Here is a 23,522-nt window from a genome sequence, read left to right on the forward strand (position 1 = left end):
AGTTCCACCCTGCGCCTCGTGACGCCTTCGCTCTGGGCGTGGCCCGAGCTGCGCTTCCACGCCCGGACGCTCGCGCCACCCACTGGTGCGCGGAATTATTGCCCGCTGACAATGTGTCCGCCACACGCGCCCCCCCAGAATTCCCGTACACCTGAAGGGTGAGCTTGCGGGGAAGCCGGATGACCCGGCCGAAACGCCCTCTGGCGATGCGTGCAGGGCTGGGGGGTAGCGGGACGGCGGGGCTGGGGGGTGCCGGGGGTCTGACCGCCGGGGGGCGGCCTCGACGCGGAGGCAGAGCTGCTTGCGGGGGGTGGTCCAGATCGAGGTGGGCCGCCTTGAGGCGGTCCACGGAGATACGATCTGGAGTACCGCCGATGTCCACGGTGAAATGTTTCTCCCCGGTCTCCAGCACGCGGAAGGGCCCGTCGTACGGGGGCCGCAGTGGTGCCCAGTGGGTGTCATGCCAGACGAAAACGTACTCCGCCGTGCGAAGCTCCGGGGCGACGTGGGAGGACGGGCAACCGTGGTGTGCCATCGGCACCGGGGCGAACCTCCTGACGGTCTCCTGCAGGGTGGAGCGCTGTTGCGCCGCGGACCAAGGAGCCGAGGAGTCGGGGATAAATTCCGTCGGTACCCGCAGTGGTTGTCCGAAGACCAGCTCCGCCGAGGACGCGCGCAGGTCGTCCTTGGGCGCCGTCCTGAGGCCCAGCAGGACCCAGGAGAGCCTGTCAGCCCAGCTGCCGTCGCAGAGGCTGGCCCGGAGCGTGGCCTTCATTGAGCGATGAAAGCGCTCGCACAGGCCGTTGGCCTGGGGGTGGTAGGCCGTGGTGCGGTGCAGCTTGATGCCGAGCCTTTGCGCCACCGCTCCCCAAAGCTCCGAGGTGAACTGGGGGCTGCGGTCGGACGAGATGTCCGAGGGGGCACCGAACCGGGCAACCCACGTGGCGATGAAGGCTTGCGTGACGTCAGCCGCAGCCGTCGCCGCGTACAGACTAACCTCGCCGGGACGGAACCACTCAGCAAGCCGCTTGGCAAGCTGCTTGGTGAGCCGCTCAGTGAGCTGCTCAATGAGCCGCTCAGCGAACAAGCGAGCGAGCTGAAGGTTTCGGCCTGGACGAGACATCGACGCTTAACGTTCACCAACAGCCCATGCACACAAAGGAAGTCCGCACCGAGCAGGGCCATTGGCACGCTGGCGGTGACGAAAGACCATTGGAAGCGCTGCCCTCCGAACCACAGTGAGAGGCAACACTTCCCGAATGTGCGGATGGGTGTTCCGTTGGCGGCGAGCAAGGTGGGGCCCCGGCCCGCGGCTTGCTTGTCGGACGCGGAGGCAGGGAGGACGGCTACCTGCGCTCCCGTGTCGCACAGAAAACGACGACCAGACGAGGTGTCTGTGATGAACAGGAGGCTGCCGGAATGGCCGACGCTCATGGCCACAAGTGAGCGCCGGCCCGGTCGTTTCCCAACCCATCAAAAGAACACGGCGGGCGGCACGTTCTAGCCTTGCGGCCGAACCTGGCATGATAGTAGCACCAGGTTTGCGGTGGTGGCGGCCGCGTCGGCCGTGCCGGCGGCCGTGGTGGTGGTGGCGGCGGTAGTGGGCGGGGCGTAGCAGCAGCCACGAGGGACGCAGGGAGCGCTGTAGCTTCCGCACCGGGATCCACTATGGCAGCACCGTACACCGACCACGTGTCGCAGGCTGCAAAAAATTTGTCGGCCTCTCCGGCCAGGGCGCGGGGTTCCGTTAATTTCGAACCGGCCAGCGCGAGTCGCACCTGCACAGGTAGCTGGTGGAGGAAAAGCGCTCGGAACAGGAAATCCGGGCGCTGGTCTCCAAGCAGGGACTGCATAAAATCCATCCGAACGGACGGTCGTGTGTCGCCGGGGGCGGGAAGGTCCAGGAGGCGGTCGGCGCGTTCGACCTGCGTGAGCCCGAACGTGGCGAGGAGGAGACGTTTGAGCGTCGCGTACTTGTGGTCGCCCGGCGGGCGCCGAAGGATGGACACGACGCGGACGGCAGTGCCGGGCCCGAGGGCGGCGACCACGTGGTAGTACATGGTCTCGTCCGCCGTGATGCCCCGGAGCTGGAATTGAGCTTCGGCCTGCACAAACCAAACGTCGGCTTGCGCTTCCCAGAACTCCGGGAGTTTGATGGCGACAGAGTTGGTAGCCATGGCGCGTTCAGGGGTCAGCTACGGCTGAACCAGTCGGGGTCACCAGTGTGGTGCTGTGCACACACGATTCGTTTGCCAAGAAGGTAGGCGTTGGCGTAACGCGTAACGCGGTAGGCGTAACGCGTAACAAGAAGGCGTAACAAGTAACAAGGTAGGCGTAACAAGAAGGTAGGCGTAACGCGTTGTACAAACTGAAATGCTTTATTAACAGCTCGCACGTAAGCACTGGGCGGGCTCGACTATCGAGCCCGCATATATGTCCCGAGGCCACGCCTTGCCCCCGGGCGTGGCCGGTCGGCCGAAAGGTCGGGGCATGTCTTCAGTTCCACCCTGCGCCTCATGACGCCTTCGCTCCGGGCGTGGCCCGAGCTGCGCCTCCACGCCCGGACGCTCGCGCCACCCACTGGTGCGCGGAATTATTGCCCGCTGACAATGTGTCCGCCACAAAGAATCACATTAAAAATTTAATAATTCTCCTATCCGGATCCGTATTCAGATCGTCACCAAAATCGAATCGATTCATGCCTGTCACACACCCAACCTGTCCACCACTTTTCGTCCAAATCCGTCCACAACTTTTTGAGATATCGTGCTATATATCGTTGTAGCCCAATCACTCAATAGTGAAGTCACTGTCAATGGTAATCACTTTAGAAAATTCTCTGATCTGGATCCGGATTCAAATCTTCACCAAAACGGAATCAATTCTTCCTTGTCACATACCCAACTTGTCCACCACGTTTCGTCCCAATCTGTCCACAACCCTTTGAGATATTCTGTTCACAAATAAACAAACAAACAGGGGTGAAAACATAACCTCCATATCCACCTTCGGTCGCAGAGGTAATCACCTGAAAACATTAATATACACTATTAAACAAATAAATATTAGTAATAAACAATGTGAATTTTGTACATTTACGATGGTGTTGGTGAAGAATGTAAGATTGTGTGAAAGGTTGGTGTGAGGAAGATTGTGTGAATGAATGAAAGGTTGATGTGGTAATGAATGAATGAAGGTAGAGAAGGAATGCAGGGAAAACATAAATAGGGGGAGAAGACGGAAGAAGGCAAATGGCGGATTGACAAGATGTAGCGATGTGGAGTTGGATTAAAGACTGTGAAACCAAGAATGGTTTCCTGATGTGAAAGTACGGTTTTCCTGGTATGGAGGAACATTATGTTGGCGACAACGAGAACAATGGCACACAAGTTGGACTTACTGGCTCCACGACAGTTTGACATTGGTGACGAAAACAATACTGCACAGTGATGGAGAAAATGGCGCCAGAGATCGGAGTGCGGTACAACATGGCCGCGGTGAACATTACCGAGATGGAAGAAAAACATGCTGTCCTGCTGCACATCGCCGGTGACGAGGTCGGCCTACAAACCATCTTTGAGACTCTCGCCGATACGGGAAATGATTTTGACATGGGATTTTGAGCATTATGATTATGATGCCAATGAGGCAATAAAAGATCAAACTGACCAACATGCAAATTCTTAGAATTTCAGGTCAATTGGGTGAAAATTGGTGATTTTACGCAACTTTGAACTTTGACCTTTTGATCTAAAAAAAATCAGCTTCTCGCTTTTGATTGGTGAACCAATTCTGTGACCCAACATGCAAATTCTTAGAATTTCAGGTCAATTGGGTGAAAATTGGTGATTTTACGCAACTTTGAACTTTGACCTTTTGATCTAAACAAAAATCAGCTTCTCGCTTTTGATTGGTGAACCAATTCTGTGACCCAACATGCAAATTCTTAAAATTTCAGGTCAATTGGGTGAAAATTGGTGATTTTACGCAACCTTGACCTTTGACCTTTTGATCTAAAAAAAAAATCAGCTTCTCGCTTTTGATTGGTGAACCATTTCTGTGACCCAACATGCAAATTCTTAAAATTTCAGGTCAATTGGATGAAAATTAATGATTTAATGTGATGCTGACCTTTGACCTTTTGACAAAATTATTAATTTGCCTTCTCTGTGTTATAATAAAGCTTTGGTGAAAATTTGATGACAAATTTCAAATGGTAAAAAAGTTACGTACACACACACACACACACACACACGTGATTACAAAACCCGTGTCCTGCTGTGCAGGGGACGGACTAATCATAAATAAATGTGCATTGCCATGGCTGCGCAGACGTCTCCTTTGTGAACTGGTTTGAACATATAGAGCCGAAACTAGGCAAGGAACAGCTCAGGCTATGGAAATATCTGTGACTCGAGCCGCACAAATGGAAACTTCAAATCAGCAAACTTCTTGGCAAACTTCAAATGTTACACCCCTAAGATGAAAAGTTTCACCTGTTCGATGCTTACGACCTCTCAAGGTCGTAAGCATCAAGGACCTCCATTCTAGGGGTCCTCTCAAGACCCCTAGAACCGTTAGACCTTTTATAAAGACCCTTAATACAACCCAGACCCATTAAGATCCTAAGACACCTTATTATAACAACAACAACAACACAACAGGCATTTTAAGGCCATTTTCCCTGCTAGAGCGGGGGGGGGGGGGGGGGGGTAGCCTTGCGGTCCCCATGACAATCTTCTCCATTTTGCCCTATTTTCTGCATCTCTCCTTGTTAACCCCCTTGCCCGCATTTCTTCTTCCACCATCTTTAGCCAAGTCTTTCTCGGTCTTCCCCGTCATCTATTTCCTTCTACATTCATTTCCATCGCTCTTCTCAACCAGTCACTTTCATCCTTCCTCAACACATGACCAAGCCATCTCGACTTGTTTCTCTTCACAGCATCAATCACAGGCTCTATTCCCATCATCTTTCGCAATTCATCATTTGTCTTCCTCTCTCTCAACGATACTCCGCACATCCACCGAACCATTCGCATTTCCACCCTTTCCAGCCTTCGTTGCTGCTCTACGTTCATTACCCATGTCTCGCTCCCATAAATCATAACACTTCTCACACATGCAGCATACACCTTTCCCTTCAGATTCAACGACACTCCCCTCCTCGTCAGCACGCCACTCAGTTCCCGAAACCTCTTCCATGCACATCTCACTCTAGCAACCGTTGCCGAGTCTGATCCACCTTCTCCATTCAGCATGTCTCCTAGGTAGCAAAATGTTTTCACACCTCCCATCTTCACACCGTCTCCAAGATCCAACTCAACATTTCCTCCATCTGCAGCTCCCTCTGTGCACACCTTACACTTGAATGTAGCTGCCACACTGGTTAATGACCCTCTCAGACCACTACATTTTTGATGAACCCACTCAGCGCACATTGTACATTGAATGGAGTTCACTCCGACACCCTTCCTGCCCACAGCACAGGGCCACTTCCCAGTTATTTCCACCTCACCACATGCTTTACCACTTGCCATCACCTTCGTCTTTCCGATATTCACCTTCAGACCTTTTGTCTCCATACATTCCTTCCACTTGTTCATCTTCTCCTTCATTCCATCCATACTTTCTGCAATCAACACCAGATCATCTGCGTACAACAACTCCCACGGCAAACCCTCCTTGTAAGTATAACCCTATAACCCTATAACCCTAAGACCCTGCAGACTCCATAGACCCCCCTTAGTACCTTGTATCTGAGGGCCTTGTGCATTAGCACTTGAGGTTCATCAGTCAAAGTCAAAAGGCCCACCATTGGTAAACCACCTCAGTACCAAGCTAAGAAGGCACAGAATATAATTAATTAGCAAAAGTACCCGTCCCCAGTAACGGGGAAAAATAGCCATGGTGGCGAGAATAACCACAGAAGATGGCAGCCAGGGAAATGAAATCCATCCTGTAGTGCTAAACTTCACCAAAGGTGGCGATATTCAAACCAAGTGCAACGGAGAGGAAGTACACCCCATCATTTTCCCTGGGGGTTTCCCAGCAGCTCAAGGAGCCGCTAACCAGCTTTAACCTGGCTGGTACAACCGTTTACCTATGTGACAAATTTGGTCCAAAATCCGTCCAGATGTGTAGGAGTGTACATACACAGACAGACAGACAGACAAACAGTCAGACCGATCGACACTTGTAGTTGTAAATTAATTCAATGTCTTTTTCTTTTCTTTTTTTTCAGATTCTGCTCAACTTGGTTCGTAGTATTGTGACAAGTTCCACAAGAAATAGAAAAAGCCCCAAGTGGCAAAGAGAAAAGCACCACGTGACACTCGTGACAGAGGAAACAGTGTCCATGACAACAATTTCACCCGGTTATAATCAAATGGGTTTTTTTTGTGATTTTATTCCTGCCAAACCTCAGGAATTTTTCAAAATATCAGATTGAAACTTACAAAGCTTATTTCGATACATGTGTAGTATATGTGTATAAAATATGGTCAAAATTAGTCAAAGGTCAAGGTCAATGCCATCCAAAACATGTGAAACACCTATTAGGTGGCAATTACAAAATGTATCAACCAAATTTCTTATGCACAACATTCCATCACGTAAAACACTGGAGAGGCCAAATTTTCAAAATTACGAAATTGCTGTTTCCATGGCAACTATTGTTTGTTTGGATTTTTCACGTATCGTGCTAAACACAACATCTTTCTTTTTGTTATTTGCAAAATCGAAGATTTTTCAAGTACCGTATATTAGTCAGTCAATTTTGTTATTCTGTCTGTTTGTTTATCTGTCTGTTTGTCAAAATCCTTTGTTGTCTTTAAAATCCCTTTGTTCATCGTCCAAGGGAGAGGGGGGAAATCTTGGAGGTCTCCTGGCTCCCGATTGGTGGAGCCTGTAACTCCGCCCCTTTCACCGTGATTGGTGGGTTTCTGAACCTGGACACCATGGTGTGCCTTGGAGCCCGGTGCAATGCCTGGTAGCTTATCCCTTAAAATTGGAGGACCTTTCCCCAACGCATGACATAACACAAAATAAGGGGAAGGGACTAAGATAATGGTCTGCTATGAGATAACTATTCTAAAGGACCTGTATGGTGGTTGCCATTACTTTTTAGTGTTTTCTCAAAACTACAACAATATACATATATATGATTATCTAATAATGATCTCATCATAATAGCACAATTATACATCTTGATGATCAAATAATTGTTTATGATTGAACTTAATGATAATTGCTATTCAGAAGAAAGTTCATCAAAAGATCTCGTATCGGAATACTTTTGACGTGGTCGGGAAGATGAAAGAACAAGCGGTACAGAGATGGCATTTGATTTGAAGAATACAATTGTTAAATAAAATCACCAATTAACATCATAACATAATTATCATGGCCTCCGTCTTTATAACCAATTCGGTTATTCTGGTGAAATGGAGGCGTGATCGAACTATTCCATCACATCGTGTTCACTGTTATCAATTTATATATTGAACTGAAATCACCTGTTTAATCAACCCAGGTACTGTTTGTTACCTTCATAGTTGTTTTTATTGAACGAATCCACATCCCAGGTTAACCCCACATAACTTACCAACCACCTCCAGCCTGGTTCCTCCACCACAATCTCCATATGATCCTTGACTTGTTCTGATCCTGATAACACAGAAATAATCTCCAGAGTCGTTCAGGTTGAGCTGGAAAATCTCCAGAGTGAATCTTCTTCTTCTCAGGTTCGAATGTTCTTGTATTTCATGAACAGTTTGTTTCGCACGGTTAATGTATTCCTCTGACGCAGATTTTCCAGAGAAAACTGTTTTCCTTGTGAAGCTGTTGGGACAGTGTTTGTACCAGTACACGATGGGATCATCTGCAATGTACACCTTGTGTTTATATGTGTAACTGCTCTTCATGGAGACGTCACAGTGGAACTCGGCCCGTCCGTTCACAATGGCGGTGGTTGTGGTTGTTGGTTGGGACACAGAGAGATTGACAGATGATGGTGGTGTGATCTCCATGCAACCACAATGTTCCTGAGTCTCTGGGGTTGGTGTGGGGCGGGAATGAAGTTTAAATATAATTATCTATTTATTCTTCATTAAATTCATTCTGTTTATGCGCAATTTAATAAATGTGATGTCATCAACATAACCTTGATGATAAATTATACTTTTTCTGATGTTAATGTCATGTCATGCCAAGTATGTCTTGTGTTTTAAATGCATTTTAAAATAAATCAGAAAGACCATCTTGTGTTCCTCACGAACAACACGTTAAACCAGCCAATTGGGGAATGAGGTGAGTGGGGCATGGGTGGAGTGGGGGATAATTTGAGTGATAAGCTTGTCTGCGCCTCTATAAAGGAACTTGTCATCATAGAGCAACGGAGTAAGCATGGTATCAATAAACTCTTTGTCAAAATTTAAATCCAACCATTCAGCCCGTGGGCTCACAGGGTTACACTGCACACTCACCCACCTGGTAATGTACTCGGTTGGGATGCACATTCACCCACCTAGTAATCTACTCCACTGGGATGCACATTCACCCACCTAGTAATCTACTCCACTGGGATGCACATTCACCCACCTAGTAATCTACTCCACTGGGATGCACATTCACCCACCTAGTAATCTACTCCACTGGGATGCACATTCACCCACCTAGTAATCTACTCGGTTGGTATGCACACTCATCCACCTGGTAATCTACTCCATTGGGATGCACACTCATCCACCTGGTAATCTACTCCGTTGGGATGCACATTCACCCACCTAGTAATCTACTCCATTGGTATGCACATTCACCCACCTGGTAATCTACTCAGTTGGTATGCACATTCACCCACTTAATAACTACTCAGTTGGTATGCACATTCACCCACCTGGTAATCTACTCAGTTGGTATGCACATTCACCCACCTGGTAATCTACTCAGTTGGTATGCACATTCACCCACCTGGTAATCTACTCAGTTGGTATGCACATTCACCCACCTGGTAATCTACTCCATTGGTATGCACATTCACCCACCTGGTAATCTACTCAGTTGGTATGCACATTCACCCACCTAGTAATCTACTCCATTGGTATGCACATTCACCCACCTGGTAATCTACTCAGTTGGTATGCACATTCACCCACCTCGTAATCTACTCAGTTGGTATGCACATTCACCCACCTAATAACTACTCAGTTGGTATGCACATTCACCCACCTGGTAATCTACTCAGTTGGTATGCACATTCACCCACCGAGTAACTACTCAGTTGGTATGCACATTCACCCACCTAGTAATCTACTCAGTTGGTATGCACATTCACCCACCTAGTAACTACTCAGTTGGTATGCACATTCACCCACCTAGTAACTACTTAGTTGGTATGCACATTCACCCACCTGGTAATCTACTCAGTTGGTATGCACATTCACCCACCTGGTAATCTACTCAGTTGGTATGCACATTCACCCACCTGGTAATCTACTCAGTTGGTATGCATATTCACCCACCTGGTGATCTACTCAGTTGGGATGCACACTCCCCCTCCTGGTAATCTACTCAGTTGGTATGCACATTCACCCACCTAGTAATCTACTCAGTTGGGATGCACACTCCCCCTCCTGGTAATCTACTCAGTTGGTATGCACATTCACCCACCTGGTAATCTACTCAGTTGGTATGCACATTCACCCACCTAGTAACTACTCAGTTGGTATGCACATTCACCCACCTGGTAATCTACTCAGTTGGTATGCACATTCACCCACCTGGTAATCTACTCAGTTGGTATGCACATTCACCCACCTAGTAACTACAGTTGGTATGCACATTCACCCACCTAGTAATCTACTCAGTTGGTATGCACACTCACCCACCTACTAATCTACTCAGTTGGGATGCACACTCCCCCTCCTGGTAATCTACTCAGTTGGTATGCACATTCACCCACCTGGTAATGTACTCAGTTGGTATGCACATTCACCCACCTGGTAATCTACTCAGTTGGTATGCACATTCACCCACCTAGTAATCTACTCAGTTGGTATGCACATTCACCCACCTGGTAATCTACTCAGTTGGTATGCACACTCACCCACCTAGTAATCTACTCAGTTGGGATGCACATTCACCCACCTGGTAATCTACTCAATTGGTATGCACATTCACCCACCTGGTAATCTACTCAGTTGGTATGCACATTCACCCACCTGGTAATCTACTCAGTTGGTATGCACATTCACCCACCTAGTAATCTACTCAGGTGGTATGCACATTCACCCACCTGGTAATCTACTCAGTTGGTATGCACACTCACCCACCTAGTAATCTACTCAGTTGGGATGCACACTCCCCCTCCTGGTAATTTACTCGGTTGGTATGCACATTCACCCACCTAGTAATCTACTCAGTTGGTATGCACATTCACCCACCTAGTAACTACTCAGTTGGTATGCACATTCACCCACCTAGTAACTACTCAGTTGGTATGCACATTCACCCACCCAGTAACTACTCAGTTGGTATGCACATTCACCCACCTAGTAAACTACTCAGTTGGTATGCACATTCACCTACCTAGTAACTACTCAGTTGGTATGCACATTCACCCACCTGGTAATCTACTCAGTTGGTATGCACATTCACCCACCTAGTAATCTACTCAGTTGGTATGCACACTCACCCACCTGGTAATCTACTCAGTTGGGATGCATACTCCCCCTCCTGGTAATCTACTCAGTTGGTATGCACATTCACCCACCTAGTAATCTACTCAGTTGGTATGCACATTCACCCATCTGGTAATCTACTCAGTTGGGATGCACACTCCCCCTCCTGGTAATCTACTCAGTTGGTATGCACAATCACCCACCTGGTAATCTACTCAGTTGGGATGCACTCCCCCTCCTGGTAATCTACTCAGTTCGTAAGCACATTCACCCACCTAGTAATCTACTCAGTTGGTATGCACATTCACCCACCTCGTAATCTACTCAGTTGGTATGCACATTCACCCACCTGGTAATCTACTCAGTTGGTATGCACATTCACCCACCTCGTAATCTACTCAGTTGGTATGCACACTCACCCACCTAGTAATCTACTCAGTTGGTATGCACATTCACCCACCTAGTAATCCTCTCAGTTGGTATGCATATTCACCCACCTAGTAATCTACTCAGTTGGTATGCACACTCACCCACCTAGTAATCTACTCAGTTGGTATGCACATTCACCCACCTAGTAATCTACTCAGTTGGTATGCACACTCACCCACCTGGTAATCTACTCAGTTGGTATGCACATTCACCCACCTTGTAATCTACTCAGTTGGTATGCACATTCACCCACCTCATAATCTACTCAGTTGGTATGCACATTCACCCACCTAGTAATCTACTCAGTTGGTATGCACATTCACCCACCTAGTAATCTACTCAGTTGGTATGCACACTCACCCACCTAGTAATCTACTCAGTTGGTATGCACACTCACCCACCTCGTAATCTACTCAGTTGGTATGCACACTCACCCACCTAGTAATCTACTCAGTTGGTATGCACATTCACCCACCTCGTAATCTACTCAGTTGGTATGCACACTCACCCACCTAGTAATCTACTCAGTTGGTATGCACATTCACCCACCTAGTAATCTACTCAGTTGGTATGCACATTCACCCACCTCGTAATCTACTCAGTTGGTATGCACACTCACCCACCTAGTAATCTACTCAGTTGGTATGCACATTCACCCACCTAATAATCTACTCAGTTGGTATGCACATTCACCCACCTAGTAATCTACTCAGTTGGTATGCACATTCACCCACCTCGTAATCTACTCAGTTGGTATGCACACTCACCCACCTAGTAATCTACTCAGTTGGTATGCACATTCACCCACCTAGTAATCTACTCAGTTGGTATGCAAATTCACCCACCTAGTAATCTACTCAGTTGGTATGCACATTCACCCACCTCGTAATCTACTCAGTTGGGATGCACATTCACCCACCTGGTAATCTACTCAGTTGGTATGCACATTCACCCACCTGGTAATCTACTCAGTTGGTATGCACACTCACCCACCTGGTAATCTACTCAGTTGGGATGCACTCCCCCTCCTGGTAATCTACTCAGTTCGTATGCACATTCACCCACCTAGTTATCTACTCAGTTGGTATGCACATTCACCCACCTCGTAATCTACTCAGTTGGTATGCACATTCACCCACCTGGTAATCTACTCAGTTGGTATGCACATTCACCCACCTCGTAATCTACTCAGTTGGTATGCACACTCACCCACCTAGTAATCTACTCAGTTGGTATGCACATTCACCCACCTAGTAATCTACTCAGTTGTTATGCATATTCACCCACCTAGTAATCTACTCAGTTGGTATGCACACTCACCCACCTGGTAATCTACTCAGTTGGTATGCACATTCACCCACCTAGTAATCTACTCAGTTGGTATGCACACTCACCCACCTGGTAATCTACTCAGTTGGTATGCACATTCACCAACCTCGTAATCTACTCAGTTGGTATGCACATTCACCAACCTCGTAATCTACTCAGTTGGTATGCACATTCACCCACCTCGTAATCTACTCAGTTGGTATGCACATTCACCCACCTAGTAATCTACTCAGTTGGTATGCACACTCACCCACCTGGTAATCTACTCAGTTGGTATGCACATTCACCCACCTCGTAATCTACTCAGTTGGTATGCATATTCACCCACCTAGTAATCTACTCAGTTGGTATGCACATTCACCCACCTGGTAATCTACTCAGTTGGTATGCACACTCACCCACCTGGTAATCTACTCAGTTGGTATGCACATTCACCCACCTAGTAATCTACTCAGTTGGTATGCACACTCACCCACCTCGTAATCTACTCAGTTGGTATGCACACTCACCCACCTAGTAATCTACTCAGTTGGTATGCACATTCACCCACCTCGTAATCTACTCAGTTGGTATGCACATTCACCCACCTCGTAATCTACTCAGTTGGTATGCACACTCACCCACCTAGTAATCTACTCAGTTGGTATGCACATTCACCCACCTAGTAATCTACTCAGTTGGTATGCACATTCACCCACCTAGTAATCTACTCAGTTGGTATGCACATTCGCCCACCTCGTAATCTACTCAGTTGGGATGCACATTCACCCACCTGGTAATCTACTCAGTTGGTATGCACACTCACCCACCTGGTAATCTACTCAGTTGGTATGCACACTCACCCACCTGGTAATCTACTCAGTTGGTATGCACATTCACCCACCTAGTAATCTACTCAGTTGGTATGCACATTCAACCACCTGGTAATCTACTCAGTTGGTATGCACACTCACCCACCTGGTAATCTACTCAGTTGGTATGCACATTCACCCACCTAGTAATCTACTCAGTTGGTATGCACACTCCCCCTCCTGGTAATCTACTCAGTTGGTATGCACACTCCCCCTCCTGGTAATCTACTCAGTTGGTATGCACATTCACCCACCTAGTAATCTTCTCAGTTGGCATGCACACTCACCCACCTGGTAATCTACTCAGTTGGTATGCACATTCATCCACCTAGTAATCTACTCAGTTGGTATGCACACTCCCCCTCCTGGTAATCTACTCAGTTGGTATGCACACTCCCCCTCCTGGTAATCTACTCAGTTGGGATGCACACTCCCCCACCTAGTAATCTACTCAGTTGGTATGCACACTCCCCCTCCTGGTAATCTACTCGGTTGGTATGCACATTCCCCCTCCTGGTAATCTACTCAGTTGGGATGCACACTCACCCACCTAGTAATCTACTCAGTTGGTATGCACACTCCCCCTCCTGGCAATCTACTCAGTTGGGATGCACACTCCCCCTCCTGGTAATCTACTCAGTTGGTATGCACACTCCCCCTCCTGGTAATCTACTCAGTTGGTATGCACATTCACCCACCTAGTAATCTACTCAGTTGGTATGCACACTCCCCCTCCTGGTAATCAACTCGGTTGGTATGCACACTCCCCCTCCTGGTAATCAACTCGGTTGGTATGCACACTCCCCCTCCTGGTAATCTACTCAGTTGGGATGCACACTCCCCTTCCTGGTAATTTACTCGGTTGGTATGCACATTCCCCCTCCTGGTAATCTACTCAGTTGGGATGCACACTCCCCCTCCTGGTAATCTACTCAGTTGGGATGCACACTCCCCCTCCTGGTAATCTACTCAGTTGGTATGCACACTCACCCACCTCGTAATCTACTCAGTTGGTATGCACACTCCCCCTCCTGGTAATCTACTCAGTTGGGATGCACATTCACCCACTTGGTAATCTACTCAATTGGGATGCACACTCCCCCTCCTGGTAATCTACTCAGTTGGGATGCACACTCCCCCTCCTGGTAATCTACTCAGTTGGGATGCACACTCCCCCTCCTGGTAATCTACTCAGTTGGGATGCACACTCCCCCTCCTGGTAATCTACTCAGTTGGCATGCACACTCCCCCTCCTGGTAATCTACTCAGTTGGTATGCACACTCACCCACCTCGTAATCTACTCAGTTGGTATGCACATTCACCCACCTAGTAATCTACTCAATTGGTATGCACATTCACCCACCTGGTAATCTACTCAGTTGGTATGCACATTCACCCACCTAGTAATCTACTCCATTGGTATGCACATTCACCCACCTGGTAATCTACTCAGTTGGTATGCACATTCACCCACCTCGTAATCTACTCAGTTGGTATGCACATTCACCCACCTAATAACTACTCAGTTGGTATGCACATTCACCCACCTGGTAATCTACTCAGTTGGTATGCACATTCACCCACCGAGTAACTACTCAGTTGGTATGCACATTCACCCACCTAGTAATCTACTCAGTTGGTATGCACATTCACCCACCTAGTAACTACTCAGTTGGTATGCACATTCACCCACCTAGTAACTACTTAGTTGGTATGCACATTCACCCACCTGGTAATCTACTCAGTTGGTATGCACATTCACCCACCTGGTAATCTACTCAGTTGGTATGCACATTCACCCACCTGGTAATCTACTCAGTTGGTATGCATATTCACCCACCTGGTAATCTACTCAGTTGGGATGCACACTCCCCCTCCTGGTAATCTACTCAGTTGGTATGCACATTCACCCACCTAGTAATCTACTCAGTTGGGATGCACACTCCCCCTCCTGGTAATCTACTCAGTTGGTATGCACATTCACCCACCTGGTAATCTACTCAGTTGGTATGCACATTCACCCACCTAGTAACTACTCAGTTGGTATGCACATTCACCCACCTGGTAATCTACTCAGTTGGTATGCACATTCACCCACCTGGTAATCTACTCAGTTGGTATGCACATTCACCCACCTAGTAACTACAGTTGGTATGCACATTCACCCACCTAGTAATCTACTCAGTTGGTATGCACACTCACCCACCTACTAATCTACTCAGTTGGGATGCACACTCCCCCTCCTGGTAATCTACTCAGTTGGTATGCACATTCACCCACCTGGTAATGTACTCAGTTGGTATGCACATTCACCCACCTGGTAATCTACTCAGTTGGTATGCACATTCACCCACCTAGTAATCTACTCAGTTGGTATGCACATTCACCCACCTGGTAATCTACTCAGTTGGTATGCACACTCACCCACCTAGTAATCTACTCAGTTGGGATGCACATTCACCCACCTGGTAATCTACTCAATTGGTATGCACATTCACCCACCTGGTAATCTACTCAGTTGGTATGCACATTCACCCACCTGGTAATCTACTCAGTTGGTATGCACATTCACCCACCTAGTAATCTACTCAGGTGGTATGCACATTCACCCACCTGGTAATCTACTCAGTTGGTATGCACACTCACCCACCTAGTAATCTACTCAGTTGGGATGCACACTCCCCGTCCTGGTAATTTACTCGGTTGGTATGCACATTCACCCACCTAGTAATCTACTCAGTTGGTATGCACATTCACCCACCTGGTAATCTACTCAGTTGGTATGCACATTCACCCACCTGGTAATCTACTCAGTTGGTATGCACACTCACCCACCTGGTAATCTACTCAGTTGGGATGCACTCCCCCTCCTGGTAATCTACTCAGTTCGTATGCACATTCACCAACCTCGTAATCTACTCAGTTGGTATGCACATTCACCAACCTCGTAATCTACTCAGTTGGTATGCACATTCACCCACCTCGTAATCTACTCAGTTGGTATGCACATTCACCCACCTAGTAATCTACTCAGTTGGTATGCACACTCACCCACCTGGTAATCTACTCAGTTGGTATGCACATTCACCCACCTCGTAATCTACTCAGTTGGTATGCATATTCACCCACCTAGTAATCTACTCAGTTGGTATGCACATTCACCCACCTGGTAATCTACTCAGTTGGTATGCACACTCACCCACCTGGTAATCTACTCAGTTGGTATGCACATTCACCCACCTAGTAATCTACTCAGTTGGTATGCACACTCACCCACCTCGTAATCTACTCAGTTGGTATGCACACTCACCCACCTAGTAATCTACTCAGTTGGTATGCACATTCACCCACCTCGTAATCTACTCAGTTGGTATGCACATTCACCCACCTCGTAATCTACTCAGTTGGTATGCACACTCACCCACCTAGTAATCTACTCAGTTGGTATGCACATTCACCCACCTAGTAATCTACTCAGTTGGTATGCACATTCACCCACCTAGTAATCTACTCAGTTGGTATGCACATTCGCCCACCTCGTAATCTACTCAGTTGGGATGCACATTCACCCACCTGGTAATCTACTCAGTTGGTATGCACACTCACCCACCTGGTAATCTACTCAGTTGGTATGCACACTCACCCACCTGGTAATCTACTCAGTTGGTATGCACATTCACCCACCTAGTAATCTACTCAGTTGGTATGCACATTCAACCACCTGGTAATCTACTCAGTTGGTATGCACACTCACCCACCTGGTAATCTACTCAGTTGGTATGCACATTCACCCACCTAGTAATCTACTCAGTTGGTATGCACACTCCCCCTCCTGGTAATCTACTCAGTTGGTATGCACACTCCCCCTCCTGGTAATCTACTCAGTTGGTATGCACATTCACCCACCTAGTAATCTTCTCAGTTGGCATGCACACTCACCCACCTGGTAATCTACTCAGTTGGTATGCACATTCATCCACCTAGTAATCTACTCAGTTGGTATGCACACTCCCCCTCCTGGTAATCTACTCAGTTGGTATGCACACTCCCCCTCCTGGTAATCTACTCAGTTGGGATGCACACTCCCCCACCTAGTAATCTACTCAGTTGGTATGCACACTCCCCCTCCTGGTAATCTACTCGGTTGGTATGCACATTCCCCCTCCTGGTAATCTACTCAGTTGGGATGCACACTCACCCACCTAGTAATCTACTCAGTTGGTATGCACACTCCCCCTCCTGGCAATCTACTCAGTTGGGATGCACACTCCCCCTCCTGGTAATCTACTCAGTTGGTATGCACACTCCCCCTCCTGGTAATCTACTCAGTTGGTATGCACATTCACCCACCTAGTAATCTACTCAGTTGGTATGCACACTCCCCCTCCTGGTAATCAACTCGGTTGGTATGCACACTCCCCCTCCTGGTAATCAACTCGGTTGGTATGCACACTCCCCCTCCTGGTAATCTACTCAGTTGGGATGCACACTCCCCTTCCTGGTAATTTACTCGGTTGGTATGCACATTCCCCCTCCTGGTAATCTACTCAGTTGGGATGCACACTCCCCCTCCTGGTAATCTACTCAGTTGGGATGCACACTCCCCCTCCTGGTAATCTACTCAGTTGGTATGCACACTCACCCACCTCGTAATCTACTCAGTTGGTATGCACACTCCCCCTCCTGGTAATCTACTCAGTTGGGATGCACATTCACCCACTTGGTAATCTACTCAATTGGGATGCACACTCCCCCTCCTGGTAATCTACTCAGTTGGGATGCACACTCCCCCTCCTGGTAATCTACTCAGTTGGGATGCACACTCCCCCTCCTGGTAATCTACTCAGTTGGGATGCACACTCCCCCTCCTGGTAATCTACTCAGTTGGCATGCACACTCCCCCTCCTGGTAATCTACTCAGTTGGTATGCACACTCACCCACCTCGTAATCTACTCAGTTGGTATGCACATTCACCCACCTAGTAATCTACTCAATTGGTATGCACATTCACCCACCTGGTAATCTACTCAGTTGGTATGCACATTCACCCACCTAGTAATCTACTCCATTGGTATGCACATTCACCCACCTGGTAATCTACTCAGTTGGTATGCACATTCACCCACCTCGTAATCTACTCAGTTGGTATGCACATTCACCCACCTAATAACTACTCAGTTGGTATGCACATTCACCCACCTGGTAATCTACTCAGTTGGTATGCACATTCACCCACCGAGTAACTACTCAGTTGGTATGCACATTCACCCACCTAGTAATCTACTCAGTTGGTATGCACATTCACCCACCTAGTAACTACTCAGTTGGTATGCACATTCACCCACCTAGTAACTACTTAGTTGGTATGCACATTCACCCACCTGGTAATCTACTCAGTTGGTATGCACATTCACCCACCTGGTAATCTACTCAGTTGGTATGCACATTCACCCACCTGGTAATCTACTCAGTTGGTATGCATATTCACCCACCTGGTAATCTACTCAGTTGGGATGCACACTCCCCCTCCTGGTAATCTACTCAGTTGGTATGCACATTCACCCACCTAGTAATCTACTCAGTTGGGATGCACACTCCCCCTCCTGGTAATCTACTCAGTTGGTATGCACATTCACCCACCTGGTAATCTACTCAGTTGGTATGCACATTCACCCACCTAGTAACTACTCAGTTGGTATGCACATTCACCCACCTGGTAATCTACTCAGTTGGTATGCACATTCACCCACCTGGTAATCTACTCAGTTGGTATGCACATTCACCCACCTAGTAACTACAGTTGGTATGCACATTCACCCACCTAGTAATCTACTCAGTTGGTATGCACACTCACCCACCTACTAATCTACTCAGTTGGGATGCACACTCCCCCTCCTGGTAATCTACTCAGTTGGTATGCACATTCACCCACCTGGTAATGTACTCAGTTGGTATGCACATTCACCCACCTGGTAATCTACTCAGTTGGTATGCACATTCACCCACCTAGTAATCTACTCAGTTGGTATGCACATTCACCCACCTGGTAATCTACTCAGTTGGTATGCACACTCACCCACCTAGTAATCTACTCAGTTGGGATGCACATTCACCCACCTGGTAATCTACTCAATTGGTATGCACATTCACCCACCTGGTAATCTACTCAGTTGGTATGCACATTCACCCACCTGGTAATCTACTCAGTTGGTATGCACATTCACCCACCTAGTAATCTACTCAGGTGGTATGCACATTCACCCACCTGGTAATCTACTCAGTTGGTATGCACACTCACCCACCTAGTAATCTACTCAGTTGGGATGCACACTCCCCGTCCTGGTAATTTACTCGGTTGGTATGCACATTCACCCACCTAGTAATCTACTCAGTTGGTATGCACATTCACCCACCTAGTAACTACTCAGTTGGTATGCACATTCACCCACCTAGTAACTACTCAGTTGGTATGCACATTCACCCACCCAGTAACTACTCAGTTGGTATGCACATTCACCCACCTAGTAATCTACTCAGTTGGTATGCACATTCACCTACCTAGTAACTACTCAGTTGGTATGCACATTCACCCACCTGGTAATCTACTCAGTTGGTATGCACATTCACCCACCTAGTAATCTACTCAGTTGGTATGCACACTCACCCACCTTGTAATCTACTCAGTTGGGATGCACACTCCCCCTCCTGGTAATCTACTCAGTTGGTATGCACATTCACCCACCTAGTAATCTACTCAGTTGGTATGCACATTCACCCATCTGGTAATCTACTCAGTTGGGATGCACACTCCCCCTCCTGGTAATCTACTCAGTTGGGATGCACACTCCCCCTCCTGGTAATCTACTCAGTTGGCATGCACACTCCCCCTCCTGGTAATCTACTCAGTTGGTATGCACACTCACCCACCTAGTAATCTACTCAGTTGGTATGCACATTCACCCACCTCGTAATCTACTCAGTTGGTATGCACATTCACCCACCTGGTAATCTACTCAGTTGGTATGCACATTCACCCACCTCGTAATCTACTCAGTTGGTATGCACACTCACCCACCTAGTAATCTACTCAGTTGGTATGCACATTCACCCACCTAGGAATCCACTCAGTTGGTATGTATATTCACCCACCTAGTAATCTACTCAGTTGGTATGCACACTCACCCACCTAGTAATCTACTCAGTTGGTATGCACATTCACCCACCTAGTAATCTACTCAGTTGGTATGCACACTCACCCACCTGGTAATCTACTCAGTTGGTATGCACATTCACCCACCTTGTAATCTACTCAGTTGGTATGCACATTCACCCACCTCATAATCTACTCAGTTGGTATGCACATTCACCCACTTGGTAATCTACTCAATTGGGATGCACACTCCCCCTCCTGGTAATCTACTCAGTTGGGATGCACACTCCCCCTCCTGGTAATCTACTCAGTTGGGATGCACACTCCCCCTCCTGGTAATCTACTCAGTTGGGATGCACACTCCCCCTCCTGGTAATCTACTCAGTTGGCATGCACACTCCCCCTCCTGGTAATCTACTCAGTTGGTATGCACACTCACCCACCTCGTAATCTACTCAGTTGGTATGCACATTCACCCACCTAGTAATCTACTCAATTGGTATGCACATTCACCCACCTGGTAATCTACTCAGTTGGTATGCACATTCACCCACCTAGTAATCTACTCCATTGGTATGCACATTCACCCACCTGGTAATCTACTCAGTTGGTATGCACATTCACCCACCTCGTAATCTACTCAGTTGGTATGCACATTCACCCACCTAATAACTACTCAGTTGGTATGCACATTCACCCACCTGGTAATCTACTCAGTTGGTATGCACATTCACCCACCGAGTAACTACTCAGTTGGTATGCACATTCACCCACCTAGTAATCTACTCAGTTGGTATGCACATTCACCCACCTAGTAACTACTCAGTTGGTATGCACATTCACCCACCTAGTAACTACTTAGTTGGTATGCACATTCACCCACCTGTTAATCTACTCAGTTGGTATGCACATTCACCCACCTGGTAATCTACTCAGTTGGTATGCACATTCACCCACCTGGTAATCTACTCAGTTGGTATGCATATTCACCCACCTGGTAATCTACTCAGTTGGGATGCACACTCCCCCTCCTGGTAATCTACTCAGTTGGTATGCACATTCACCCACCTAGTAATCTACTCAGTTGGGATGCACACTCCCCCTCCTGGTAATCTACTCAGTTGGTATGCACATTCACCCACCTGGTAATCTACTCAGTTGGTATGCACATTCACCCACCTAGTAACTACTCAGTTGGTATGCACATTCACCCACCTGGTAATCTACTCAGTTGGTATGCACATTCACCCACCTGGTAATCTACTCAGTTGGTATGCACATTCACCCACCTAGTAACTACAGTTGGTATGCACATTCACCCACCTAGTAATCTACTCAGTTGGTATGCACACTCACCCACCTACTAATCTACTCAGTTGGGATGCACACTCCCCCTCCTGGTAATCTACTCAGTTGGTATGCACATTCACCCACCTGGTAATCTACTCAGTTGGTATGCACATTCACCCACCTGGTAATCTACTCAGTTGGTATGCACATTCACCCACCTAGTAATCTACTCAGTTGGTATGCACATTCACCCACCTGGTAATCTACTCAGTTGGTATGCACACTCACCCACCTAGTAATCTACTCAGTTGGGATGCACATTCACCCACCTGGTAATCTACTCAATTGGTATGCACATTCACCCACCTGGTAATCTACTCAGTTGGTATGCACATTCACCCACCTGGTAATCTACTCAGTTGGTATGCACATTCACCCACCTAGTAATCTACTCAGGTGGTATGCACATTCACCCACCTGGTAATCTACTCAGTTGGTATGCACACTCACCCACCTAGTAATCTACTCAGTTGGGATGCACACTCCCCGTCCTGGTAATTTACTCGGTTGGTATGCACATTCACCCACCTAGTAATCTACTCAGTTGGTATGCACATTCACCCACCTAGTAACTACTCAGTTGGTATGCACATTCACCCACCTAGTAACTACTCAGTTGGTATGCACATTCACCCACCCAGTAACTACTCAGTTGGTATGCACATTCACCCACCTAGTAATCTACTCAGTTGGTATGCACATTCACCTACCTAGTAACTACTCAGTTGGTATGCACATTCATCCACCTGGTAATCTACTCAGTTGGTATGCACATTCACCCACCTAGTAATCTACTCAGTTGGTATGCACACTCACCCACCTGGTAATCTACTCAGTTGGGATGCACACTCCCCCTCCTGGTAATCTACTCAGTTAGTATGCACATTCACCCACCTAGTAATCTACTCAGTTGGTATGCACATTCACCCATCTGGTAATCTACTCAGTTGGGATGCACACTCCCCCTCCTGGTAATCTACTCAGTTGGTATGCACACTCACCCACCTGGTAATCTACTCAGTTGGGATGCACTCCCCCTCCTGGTAATCTACTCAGTTCGTAAGCACATTCACCCACCTAGTAATCTACTCAGTTGGTATGCACATTCACCCACCTCGTAATCTACTCAGTTGGTATGCACATTCACCCACCTGGTAATCTACTCAGTTGGTAGGCACATTCACCCACCTCGTAATCTACTCAGTTGGTATGCACACTCACCCACCTAGTAATCTACTCAGTTGGTATGCACATTCACCCACCTAGGAATCCACTCAGTTGGTATGTATATTCACCCACCTAGTAATCTACTCAGTTGGTATGCACACTCACCCACCTAGTAATCTACTCAGTTGGTATGCACATTCACCCACCTAGTAATCTACTCAGTTGGTATGCACACTCACCCACCTGGTAATCTACTCAGTTGGTATGCACATTCACCCACCTTGTAATCTACTCAGTTGGTATGCACATTCACCCACCTCATAATCTACTCAGTTGGTATGCACATTCACCCACCTAGTAATCTACTCAGTTGGTATGCACATTCACCCACCTAGTAATCTACTCAGTTGGTATGCACACTCACCCACCTAGTAATCTACTCAGTTGGTATGCACACTCACCCACCTCGTAATCTACTCAGTTGGTATGCACACTCACCCACCTCGTAATCTACTCAGTTGGTATGCACACTCACCCACCTAGTAATCTACTCAGTTGGTATGCACAT

The 23,522-nt window shown here is 47.5% G+C and overlaps 1 protein-coding gene across 1 annotated transcript in view; it reads right to left on the reverse strand.

The window, feature by feature from the left end:
* The window catches only part of LOC137423441 (uncharacterized), a 419,740-nt gene that overhangs the window by 71,449 nt on the left and 324,769 nt on the right, over nucleotides 1-23,522 (reverse strand). Inside the window, exon 2 of the mRNA XM_068110625.2 lies at nucleotides 7,604-8,050. Coding sequence (XP_067966726.2) covers nucleotides 7,604-8,050 — 447 coding nt within the window. The remainder of the gene's footprint in view (nucleotides 1-7,603; nucleotides 8,051-23,522) is intronic.

Source organism: Myxine glutinosa, chromosome 1 (assembly GCF_964187855.1).
Source record: "Myxine glutinosa chromosome 1, kmMyxGlut1.1, whole genome shotgun sequence".
Taxonomy (NCBI): Eukaryota; Metazoa; Chordata; class Myxini; order Myxiniformes; family Myxinidae; genus Myxine; species Myxine glutinosa.